The sequence below is a fragment of the Gouania willdenowi genome, chromosome 6 (assembly GCF_900634775.1).
Source record: "Gouania willdenowi chromosome 6, fGouWil2.1, whole genome shotgun sequence".
Lineage (NCBI taxonomy): Eukaryota > Metazoa > Chordata > Actinopteri > Blenniiformes > Gobiesocidae > Gouania > Gouania willdenowi.
In genome coordinates, this window is record NC_041049.1 from 3,269,199 (window position 1) to 3,282,275 (window position 13,077).

Genomic DNA, 13,077 nt, shown 5'->3' on the forward strand with positions numbered 1-13,077 from the left:
ACAAAACAGAACAAATTTCAGAAAAGAAATGCACTTATTAAATGATTCTGACAGGCAGAATGGGCAATATTGATTTGGAACATACTCTGTGTAAAATAAGATTAGTCAAATACTGCAGAGTAAAACTTTGCAAAAAATAAATAAATTAAATAATATAAAATAATATTTACAATAAGATAAGAAAAAAAAAATCCTTAATTTTAAGAGCATCACATCTTTCTTTTTAAAGACTTGAATAAACTCAGAATATGTTGAAATCTGTGATATTGTTATATCTAAGAACCCTAAGCCTTTTGTTTATTCACCATCATTCAGTTTTTTGTCACCTGTTCAGGGTCATTTAATGTTCTGAGTTATGTATCTGTAGGCCTCATCTGGAGTGGAGAACGTTTTTTCCGCGTTGTTATGGGTGATCCTGGATTGCGGATGCCAAAGCGCATCCCCGCGATCCCACGGAGCTGCCGTCTGACGTCATTGAATGCTACACGGGCTTTGGCTATTTTGGCGGTGTAGTACAGATATACTGAGACCGTCATCCCGTTCATCTTAATCCGTCGCTTTTCCCGTGCAAGACGAAGAATGTTTGCACAGTCTTGGAAATAGTGGAAGCGGGCCACAATGACGCGCGGGGGGCTCCCCCGTCCAGGCACTGGGAGTGAGCGGTGCACCCTGTCCAGCAGCGGTGCCTCCTCCAATTCAAACGCTTGTTTGAGCAGTGCAGAAACTGAGGATGTAGAACACACCCGGTCTTCAGGAACCCCCACCAGTCTGATATTATTTCTCCTTGACCTCGCCTCCAAATCCTCACATTTACTTTCCAAGGTTTCAGCCACTGCGGTGAGGACAACTTGGTTGTAATAGTCTCCTTGTATTCCCTTAGCTCGGTCCTGTCTGCATTAATATCGGCCCTCACAATTGCCATCTCGCTTTCCAAAACACTCCGGACCTCTTTTTTAAGAGTGTCTATCAAATCTTTCCGCAGAGAGGACAGAAGCTCGCGTTTGACGGCCTCCATGTCGATCAAGGAAGTAGTCGCTGCTGAGTACGCCTCACCTGGGTAGTCTTTGCTAGTAGAGGCCGCAGGCTGACTCGGAGTAGTAGGCCTCGTTTGCAAATGAGTTGTTTGCTTTCCTCTGGATGGTTTTCCAGCCATTTCTGCTTTTTATATCGAGTTAGCAACTTCAAACAAGCCCGGACTGGAACTTCCTTAGTTAAACTGTGCCCTATAATACACTTTTTAAAATATTGTTCTGCTCCGCTCGGCAAAACACGACCTACTTCATTGTTCGCTCGACAGCGCCCCCCCCTTTTCTCAGCTTTTTGTCACAAACTGGCGATTTGTGTGAAACTTGCCTCTATCCAACTGCTGATTACAGAAGTATGAAACAAAGTATTTATTTCTGATGAAACTAGAGACTTTAATCTTTCAGAATCTGGTGTCAGATTTCAGATTCATGTCGTACAAAATATTCTGTAAGTCTTTAAAAATCAGTCAAAATGCTCAAAAATGGCTGGCACTGAGGGGGTAGAAATTCTGAAAATGGCTGGCAGTGAATGCATTAAAGAGACAGAGGCAAAATCGAAGCATCATGAACAGTGTTGCTACAGAGGGAAATTTCTTTTAAGTTATTTTTCATATTTGCTGCATTTTCCAAACAATTTTGGGTAGCATAGTTATTTGAGTATACTGTAGAATGGTACTATGTGCCTGAAAAAAACTTGATAGGTTAAAATATGTCAAGTTTGGTTTGGTTGCAGAAAAACAGTAAAACCATGCACAAAAGGGCTCAAATTGTTAAAAGAAGTGTTTTTACCTCATTCTTACCATATGAAAACTGTTCAAAATAAGAGATAATGGTTACAGTTTAAGGGAAGAACCCAATTTTATTAATTTATTCATGCTTGTGGCATAAAATCATGGAAAAAACTTGATTATACTTTAAAGTCTTGTAAAAACTCAATGATACTGTATTTAAAATACAATACAAACTAATTTTATTTAATTCATAAGAGCATACCGAAAGAGGACATCTCAAGACTGTTGTTCTTTGTGTATGTGTTACATTATTGTTATTATTACTTTAAACTCTGAGTATCTGTAGAACCAGTTCACCTCCTGGAATTCTTGACTCTGAGCCCACAGCTCTTTGGTCCTCCCTCAGACCTACCGTGTGTGCGTGGGTGTAACCAGGAAGTGCTGAGCGCTGACACTCGCTATAAAGTAACTCTGCACTCAGACTGGTTTCAGAGAGTGACAGTGACAGACTGCTGAAATGGAGCAGCAAGGAGCTGAACTACAGACAAAACCCTTCTCCTGTAGCATCTGTCTGGACTTCCTGAAGGAGCCGGTGACCACTTCCTGTGGACACAGCTACTGCAAGACGTGTATCCGCAAACACTGGGATGAAGACAAGGAAAAGGGCATTTACAGCTGTCCTCAGTGCAGAGAGACATTTGAAAATATGCCTGTTCTAAATAAAAACATCATGTTAGCAGAGTTAGTGGAGAAAGAGAAGAAGAACAGACTTCAAGATGATTCTGATGTTCAAAGATTTGCTGCAGCTGAAGACGTGGCCTGTGACTCCTGCACTGGGAGGAAACTGAAAGCCTTTAAGTCCTGTTTGAACTGTGTGGCCTCTTATTGTGAAAAACACCTTCAGCCTCATCATGAATCTGCTGCATTCAAGAGACACAAACTGGTGGATCCCTTCAAGAAGCTCCAGGAGATGATCTGCTCTCGTCATGATGAGGTGGTGAAGATGTTCTGTCGCACTGATCAGCAGTGTATCTGTAATCTCTGCTCCATGGAGGAACATAAAGACCACGTCATAGTTTCAGCTGCAGGAGAAAGGACTGAGAAACAGAGAGAGCTGCAGGAGAGTCTAGCTGACATCCACAAGAACATCCAGGACAGAGAGAAAGATGTGGAGCTGCTTAAAGAGAAGGAGGAGACCATCAACCTCTCTGCTGATCAGACATTGGAGCACAGTGAGCAGATGTTCACTGAGCTGAAGCGTCTCCTCCACCAAAGAAGCTCTGAGCTGGAGAAGGAGGTCCGATCCAAGCAGCAGACTGAAGTGAGTGCAGTCCGAGCGCTTCAGGAGAAGCTGAAGCAGGAGATCAGTGAGCTGAAGAAGAGAGACGCTGAGCTGCAGCAGCTCTCCCACACTGAGGATCACATCCAGTTTGTCCTCAGCTACAGCTCCCTGTCAGCGCTCAGTGTGTCCACACACTCCTCCATCATCCACAGAGGTCCTGGAAGCTGCTTTGAGGAGGTGACAGCAGCTGTGTCAGAGCTCAGAGAACATCTCCACAAAGTCCTGATGGAGGACTGGAACAAAGTCTGTCACACTGTGGAGAGAGTGGATGATCTACTATCAGTGCTGAGGACCAGAGCTGGATTTTTAGAGTATTCACAGGAAATCACTCTGGATCCAAAGACAGCTCATAGATACCTCAAATTATCAGAAGGAAACAGAAAAGTAACAAGTATGAGAGAAAATCTGTATCATTTTGTAACACGGTTAGTAGATCTGCATCATCCAGACAGGTTCACTGATTGGTCTCAGGTCCTGAGCAGAGAGAGTCTGACTGGTCGTCATTATTGGGAGGTGGAGGTTAGAGGGGGAGTAGTTGATATATCAGTCGCATACAAGAGTATCAGCAGAGCGGGAGGAGTGAAGGAATGTGGATTTGGAGCTAATGATAAATCATGGGTGTTAATATGTTCTCCAAAAAGTTACACATTTTATCACAACAGCATCAAGTCTCCAGTCTCAGGTCCTCAGTCCTCCAGAATAGGAGTGTACGTGGATCACACAGCAGGTATTCTGTTCTTCTACAGCGTCTCTGAAACAATGACTCTCCTCCACAGAGTCAACACCACCTTCACTGAACCTCTACACGCTGGATTTAGTGTTTATGGTTGTAGCGGAGACAGTGCTGAGCTCTGCAAACTGAAATGATTGTAACAATCTTTCATACAAGGTCGTTGGTTTAGGTCTTGTCTTGTTGGTTGGAGTAAAGAAAGTGAATTGAAGTAAGAATAAGTATTCAGTGATTCTTGACTTTAAACTTTTAGTATCTGTTGAACCAGTTCACCTCCTGGATTCCTCGGCTCTGAGCCTACAGCTCTTTGTTCCACCTTCAGAACTGTAGTGTGTGTGTGGGTGTAACCCATACCTGTCAAGTTTTGGATTTGAAAATAAGGGAAATTTTCTGGCGCCCACTACGAGCCGTCCCACCCGCCCAACCAAGCTCCAGTATTCCTTATTTTAAGATAGGTGTACAAGAAATCTAAAATACCCACTTGTCAATCACTTATTAAATACAATTATGTGATTAGAGTCTGGTAGGTCGACCTTTATTAACATTAAAATGCTGTGAACATTCCTACTAGGGCTGAGTGATATGAACCAAAACTCATATCTCAATATATTTTCTCAAAATGGTGATTTATGATATAAATCTCGATAATTTTATCAAATAAAGTCTGACCAGAAAGACAATTCTGGGTTTAAATTTGCTGAGCTTTACATGTTGTTCTGAGAAGTAAAAGCAGTGACTCCTAAAACTAGTATTTTGTTTCATATGATATATGAAATAATACAGTTTTCTATATCGCCAAAATAGAAAACTCGATACATCTTGAATCTCGATATATCGCCCAGCCCTAATTCCTAAATGATAAAACAGCCTAAATAAAAACATAAATGTGTATATGAAGCACATGTATTTATTTAATATACTTACAGTTTATATACAAGTCAACACGTTGCATATTTATTGTTAATTTCACATTGTCTTTAAGTTAGACATTAACATTTTATTTTATTATATATTTTATTATAATTTCTCATGCTCACTCATGTGGTTCTCTGGTATTCACTAATGACTTATTAAACACATTTATTACAGACTTTACATTATTTAACACTTTATAAAACAGTGTATATTTGTGGAGCTTGTGATTGGCTGATTTTTCATGGTGACTTACGTCATTCCTTCTGCTGTGGGAGACGTTAAAATCTCAGTTATTAATTTAACAGAACGTGTAACCCTGTCCCATCCTGCTGCACTTTAGGAAGATAAACTCTCTGTCACATTTTACAACATATTTACACCAGTTCTTCATCCATTCATCTCTTTTCTGAGTTGTTTCTGGGTTTGTTGCCGCTGTCAGCACTAATCTCGCGAGAACTGACACTCAGGTCATTTCAGGTGGCAGTTCTCGCGAGGCTAGTGACGGCGTTCAGTTTAGTAAGGCATCTTTTAACTATTATTACATTAAAATACGGGATACTTACGGGAAAATACTAATATGCAAGATGGCGGGAATGAGGGGTAAAATACGGGAGTTTCCTGGCCAAAACGGGATACTTGACAGGTGTGGTGTAACCAGGAATGGAGTGGAAGTTTTACTGTCAGAGACGAGGAGCAGAGCTGGATTCTTAAAGTGTTCACAGAAAATCACTCTGGATCCAAACACAGCTCATAGACAGCTCAGATTATCAGAAGGAAACAGAAAAGTAACAAGAATGAGACATAATCTGTATCATTCCTTAAGAGTAATGTCAGCAGATCTATATCATCATCCTGATCATCCAGACAGGTTCACTGAATGGCCTCAGGTCCTGAGCAGAGAGAGTCTGACTGGTCGTTGTTACTGGTGGAGGTGGGAGGGGGAGGAGTTGGTGTATCAGTCGCATACAAGAGTATCAGCAGAGCAGGGAGAGGGAATGAATGTTTATTTGGATTTAATGACAAATCATGGATGTTGTACTGTTCTCCAAACAGCTACAAATTTTTATCACAACAGCATCAAGTCTCCAGTACCATTATGGAGATAATGCTGAACTCTGCAAACTGTAACTGAAATGATTTTATTTGCATGCATGCGCACGCACACACACACACACACACACACACACACACACACACACACACACATACACACACACACACACCTTCCTGTTTATTCATCAGCTTCAGTTTTTCCCCCCAACCAAATTGTGATCAATAATGAAGCAAAACAGTTGTTGTTGATGTTGGTGTATTTTAACAGATTCTTCTTGGGGGTTTTTCAACACAACCTAAATAAGGGATTTATAAAGTATCATATTTTTATCCTGGATTAGGTAATTTATTACAATGAGCTTCTAAATGTTGTTCTTTGTTCATGTATTAAAAGAAATAAATAAATCACATTATCAGACAGAGATGTATTTTGTTCTTTTGTCTATTTTTTCTACTGACAAAAATCTATACATAAAATGACAAACACACACGCATGCGTTACATGAAGGAGCCAGTGCAGTACTGTATATTAATGTCATTATATAAGAAAATTTTAGTTTAGTGTAAGGCAAGGCAAGGCAAGGCAAATTTATTTGTATAGCGCATTTTATACACAAGGCAACTCAATGTGCTTTACATGATAAAACATTCAATTGTTTAAAATCAATAGGAACATTTAAAATCATCAGTAAAATCAATTACAATCACCAACAAACACATTACATCATCAACATGACCATAAATCTCTCTCTCAATCATATGCAGTAGAGAAAAAAAGTGCCTTTAACGTTGATTTAAAAATGTTCACATGTGAATCTGACTTCAACTCTGCTGCAGTTTGTTCCACTTCTTTGCAGCATAACAACTAAAAGCAGCATCACCATGTTTACTGTGTTTAAAGATCGAGACTCAAGATAATTGCCGACAGCTGTCCTCTTTTCCTTGTTACCAAAGACAATCACCTCCATCTTGTCATGGTTTAGTTGAAGGAAGTTTTCACTCATCCAGCAGTTTACTTTTTCTAAGCAGTCACACCTCTATGGGATCATAGTCATCTGGGTTCAGTGATAGATATAGTTGTGTGTCATCTGCGTAGCTCTGATAATCAACCTTACAGTTCTGTAAAATTTGTCCTAAAGGAAGCATATAAAGGCTAAACAGAAGGGGTCCAAGAACAGAGCCCTGAGGAACCCCACAGGACATTGGTAATCTGTCAGATTCAAAGTTTCCAATGCTTACAAAATAGCTTCTCTCCTCCAAGTAGGACTTAAACCATTGCATTACTTTTTCATTCAGTCCAACCCATGTTTGCAATCTGTGCAACAAAATTGTATGATCTACAGTGTCAAATGCAGCACTTAGATCCAATATAATGAGAACAGATACTTTTCCTGAATCAGTGTTCAACCTTATGTCATTGATCACTTTGATCAGATCAGTTTCTGTGCTGTGATGAGAACGAAAACCTGACTGAAATTTATCAAATATTTTGTTGAATGTTAAGAATTGACTCAGTTGGTTGAAGACCACCTTCTTTATGATCTTGGCTATGAATGGAAGGTTCTGATTGGTCTATAGTTAGCCAGTATAGAGGCATCCAGTGTTCTCTTTTTTAACAGAGGTTTCACAGCAGCTACTTTCAGGGATTTTGGTACGGTGCCTGATTGGAATGAGCAGTTAATTATCTGACACAAATTAGTGACAATTGACTTTACAACAGTTTTAAAGAAGTTTGAGGGTATTGTGTCAAGGCAACACGTTGATGGATTCAGCTGCTGAACACACTCCTCTATTGTTTTTGGGTTCACTGTAATAAACTCTAACATTGTAGTTGACTCCTCCCTCAGTGGTTGAAGCTGTTCAAGCTTTTTGTGATTTTGCTGGTTTGTTCTGATGTTTGACCTTATTGATTGTATTTTTTCATTGAAATATACAGCAAATTCATTGCATTTTCCATTTGACAGTAATTCAGGGGCTATCTGATCTGGGGGGGTTGTGAGCTTTTCAATTACAGAAAACAACGTGCGAGAGCTGACATTTTTGGCAATAATTTCAGAAAAGTATTGCTGCCTTGCTTTGAACAAGCTATCATTGAATTTTCGCAGACTTATTTTGTATAGTTCTAGATGAATTTGGAGTTTTGTTGATCTCCATTTACGCTCAGCTCTTCTACAGTCAGATTTCAAATTCTGCATTATCTCAGTCCTCCTCCAAGGTCTTTTCTGTGTGTTTGCTTTTCTCTTAGTTTTGATTGGAGCCACCACATCTATGACATTACAGACTTTTGTATTAAACTTATCCAGAAGATCATCAACTGTCTCAGCACTCACTGTTGGTGTCATTGCTATGGCTTCCATAAACTGTGCACTTGTGTTGTCATTTATGTACCTTTTCTTTAAACACACAGAAGTAGGGGGACCAGTCACATGTTCTTTGGCAGTATTGTCCATGTTATTGTCTACATGAATATTTAAGTCACCTGTTATTTTAAAAAAAGTTGTATTCAGTACATACCAACTGACAGCAGTTCAGCAAACTCATCCATGAATTCTCCTGAATATTTTGGGGGTCTATAAATGACTAAAAACAGAACTCTTGAATCACCCTTCAGTAAGAATGACATATATTCAAAAGAGATAAAATCACCAAATGTTATTTCTTTGCACTGAAATATTGATTTAAAATTGATTTAAACTCCACCACCTTTCCTGCAAGTACGTGTGGTGCACTTTCATTGAGAATAGTATTACTGATACCATCATTCAACCACGTTTCATTAAGAAATAAAAAGTCCAAGTGATGTGTCAAAATAATATCATTAATTAGTAGTGACTTGTTAACAAGAGATCTAACATTAAGAAGAGCTAATTTTAAAGACTTTACTGGAGACACTGGTGGACTTTTTGGATGACATGTAAATATCTTGAGTTTAAATTTTTTATGTGTTTAAATCAAGTGAAACTTAGTCGAGATCAAATGCTAAAATGTTAAAGGTAAATGTATGTATTTCATGTCAAAGCTTTTATTTTAGAAGATTTCATGAAATGTTGATGTTTATGGTTTATTCTGTGTTTCTTGTTCTTTTGTAATCTAGCCAGTTATAAACTTTCAACGCTCAACATCTCTAATATATCACTATTTAAACAGTAACTTAGTTATCGTTACTCTTATTTCTATATAGATTGGTAAATTACTGTGATTCAGTTCCATGTCATATTTCCTGGGTTTTTCTCACACACAGAGACACATTGTGGGTGTGTTTGTTTACTCTGTTTGATGTGTGTTGTCATGGCCACACCCTCCAAAACCAGTTCCTACATTCTCTCTCTTGAACAGGACAAAGATGAGCACGTTGTAATTAAATGTGAGGTGTGGCTGAACTCAAAGCATCTAAAGCTAAAGGAAAACCCCACTGACACGTCTAAAGTACTTTAAGACTCTCCGTCCACACAACAGCAGCTGGACTTATTCAGGGACTGTTGGCGGCAACAGTTGAGACTGTTTAGAGTGTCTGTGCTACAACCAACACAACTTATACTTTTCATAAAGTACATTGTAAATAACCCCAGGTACATTTCTGTGTGTAATCAAGATTTAAAATGTTTTATTTTGGTGCTTATCACTATGTTTTACAATCAGTTGTAGTTAACTTCCGGTTAAATGTTTGATGCTTTTATTTTGGCGGCATCACTTCCTGTTTGCAATGCCCCCCCCCCGGCGCAAGAGCGACCGGCGGTGAATCTTACGGTAAATTTAAGGTTTACTGTCAATAAACCTGTTCATCAATAAAGTCTCAACCTTCATTCGGAGGGGTATGCTACATACATCGTGTATAATAACCAATTATACAGTAAACCAGGGATGTCAAACTCATTTTAGTTCAGGGGCCAAATATGACTAGTTAGAGCTTAAGTGGGCCACAGATTTTAGGTGTAAAAAGAGGAAATTCAAAATGAATGTGCTCTGGTTTGAACTTCCATAAATAAATGATATATAAATGATAAAGTCTGTGAATATATTGGTACTTGCAGTTTCTTCACTTAACTATCCCTGATTTTGGGAAGTTCTGTGGAACAATTTAAGGAAAAATACATTTTAGAATTGATTTTGGGAAAAATGATAGTTCCATCAATGATTTCAGATTAAATAAAACGACTGCCGTCATGTGATACAAGAACTGGAAAACTGAGTTCTGCAAATATTGTGGATTTTAATATATTTTTTTTGTATTTGGAGGGGCTGAGAAATCTACAAATGAATTAGTTGGTAATTTACTGAATAATTTATGTTTTTTCTTTCATTTTCACTTTCTCAAGCAGACGGATTTGATTCTCTAATGGGCCGGATTTGGCCTCTCGGCCTAGAGTTTGACACTTGCAGTGAACAGATAAACACTGTTATTATAAACCAAGGATTTTTGTCAGAAATTGTCACAAGTTTTGTCACAGACGTGGCCTAAAGAGCCTAAGTGACGTAAACAAGGAACTCTGTTTGTTTACATGCACACCAGGGGGGTATTTCATCATAGTGTTCTCAGTAGAACCAGGCTTATGGTTTAAACCTGGTTCAGTTAAGCCGTCTGTGACGATGCTGGCTTTTACCATTTCATCAAACTCTTCTCAGCTTCAATCTCTCCAGCTCAGCCAATCAGCTGACAGTGTTTAGCTTAAACGCACGTCCTCATAAGACCCACGAGATCGATCACAGATTTAATGATTAGAGAATGCGCTGCAGCTTTTACGATGAATGAGAAGCCAATAGGAACCCATGCTGAGACCAACAGGATGTGACGTCATCTGTTACTGAGCAGTAAAAATAAATGACGGACACGTTAAAAAAAAAAAAGGACCGACTGTGGTTTGAACATTTTAAAAGTAGTAAATGGTTAAAGAAGGTGTTATTTAGTCAATTTATCATAGCAAACAACTGAAGCATGTGATCACACACTGATCATGTGATCACACACTGATCATGTGATCACACACTGATCGTGTGATCACAAACTGATTGTGTGTGTTTGATACGTTTTTTTATCACCTGTCAGCGTTTAATAAGAGATGATGTAACTCACAATTAAATAATATGTAATTTATGAGACTAGTGAGTGTTTGATGAATAGTTTGTTGAACTCAGCACTAAATGAACAGTGGGAGCAGCAGCGGTGCTGTTGGATGCTGTTGGATGTCACATCCAACACTGTAGATGCTGCAAAATTGTAAAATTGTTGAGGCATTTGGAAAAATGTTTTGCTGTTTTTATATATTATATGCTTTGAAGATGTACAAAAATTGCATTGACAACGGCGTACAAAGGGACGGCACTATTATCCTATGTTATTATTATACATTTATTTTTGTTCATACTCTCTGCTCTTATACCAAACTCTATAGCAGTGGTTCTCAAACTTTTTTGGCACAAGTCTCCCCTTTGACCATCTACAACATTTTGCTTCAAAAATTATATAAAAAATATTATAGATCATAATAATGGAATGAACGAGTGATAACAAACATGTTAAAGAATCTCATTTTGTAAATAAGTAAAATGAAACAGTTTTTAATGCAGTGGTTTGCAACCTTTTTTGGATCGTGACCCCATTTAAAAAAAAAAATCAAAAATCTTTTAAAATTTTTTTTAAATTTCACCCCAAATGGGGTCCCAACCCCAAGGTTGAAAAACGCTTCTGGATATATTTATTTCTATAGTTTCTATAGTTTTCATCTAATGCCTGGAGTGGGACCAAGACTGACACTTTATTTGTTAATTTTCCACTCTCTCTCTCTCTCTCTCTCTCTCTCTCTCAAGTACTCCCAGTAGTGCCATTGCGTACGCCTCGGGGTACACGTACCCCCATTTGAGAAACACTGCTGTAAATAATAGTTGTTAATACAATAATAATTGTTTCTGCAAATGTGAATTTTCCCCCTGGGGATTAATAAAGTGTATTCTATTCTATTCTATTCTATTCTATTCTATTCTATTCCAATAAAAGCACCAATACCCTAACCCACCAATAAACACACAGTAGATTATTTATCTTCACAGAACCACAACTGGATAAAAAACTGTTGTTTTTACACTTTTTATTGGGAATAAGTAACATTTTAATTGTATCTAATGTGTTTCCTCTGATATGTCTTGTTTCCTCCGTCCTTGGACAACAACCATGGTGGTTGTTGAATCGATGGCAGCTGCTGAGGTAAATGTCTATAAATCAGTGGGAGTTAATCTGTGGAGGAGATTGTGTGCAGGATGGACGCAGTGTCTGCATTGGTTACACAGCATCCATCAGCGGCTCAATGGAGGCTCTCTAATTTATGAAGATGAATCTGTCCAGAGGAGATGCTGAACTCAAACCAACAGATGACATCAGCTGTTATCGGCCTGTATCGTGCGTGGTGTCCTCTTGGCCTCGTTGTGAAACCTTGTGTGTTTCTTCTCTTGAAAGCCGATCCCACGGCTTCCTCATTCATCATGTAACTGTAGCTCCGAGCCACAGCGAGGACTTCACCTCAGGAGACGCAAATCATCGAACCAAGACACGAGTCGGAGATTCCTCACATTTCAGAGCGTTCACCTGGCCTGGTACGGATGCTATGCTAACGTATCATGATGCAGATTTACTCTGTGATGATAAAACAATGAGGTCGAAATGGGGAAAGAAAAACAAAGGCTGTGTGGGAAATGTTTAACTCCATAGCACGCACTACATACAGTACTAACTGAGTATATACTGTCTATACCAGGAGTGTCTCACCCGCGGGGGATGCGACACCCGCACTTTCATAAAAACAAAAAATTTGTGATGTGCCAATATGGATTTTAAGGCTCCCAATCCGATTCCGATTTTTAAGATTTTGATTTTCCAGATTCAGATCCGATACCAATCCTGTGGCGATCCCGATATGTACGGTGGCCATTAAAGCTCACAACAAAACATGAAAGCAGTCTGTTAAAAATCCACGAAGAAGAGTGACGTTAACGTTGGCATAGATATCATATAATAAAGTCTATTATATATGTCTACAGTATGTCAGTGCCTGATCCTTTCCGTCACTCTTCTTCATGGTTCTTTACTGGACTGCGTTCGTGTTGCATTGTGGCGTTCATCATTTTTTGTTGTGTTTTGAGCTTTTAAGGTCACCGTAGATATTGACATATTAATTTTTTACAACACATAAAAACACAAAACCACATGTAAGCAGAAGATAAGTTTCTCCCTTTTAAGGTTTTCAAGGGGAAAAATAATTAAAATTAAAACATAAAGAACCACATGTTGAG

At 38.7% G+C, this 13,077-nt stretch overlaps 1 protein-coding gene across 1 annotated transcript; it reads left to right on the forward strand.

Moving 5' to 3' along the window:
- The first annotated feature begins 2,206 nt into the window (after window positions 1-2,206).
- LOC114465185 (tripartite motif-containing protein 16-like) lies at window positions 2,207-4,252 on the forward strand. Its single transcript, XM_028450019.1, has one exon. It carries the CDS (start codon window positions 2,274-2,276, stop codon window positions 3,963-3,965), a length of 1,692 nt encoding a protein of 563 aa, XP_028305820.1. The 5' UTR covers window positions 2,207-2,273; the 3' UTR covers window positions 3,966-4,252.
- The last annotated feature ends 8,825 nt before the right edge of the window (window positions 4,253-13,077 follow it).

Bases quoted from the DNA above. Each gene is read 5' to 3' on its own strand.
- LOC114465185 (XM_028450019.1), top strand. From the start codon at position 2,274: ATGGAGCAGCAAGGAGCTGAACTACAGACAAAACCCTTCTCCTGTAGC.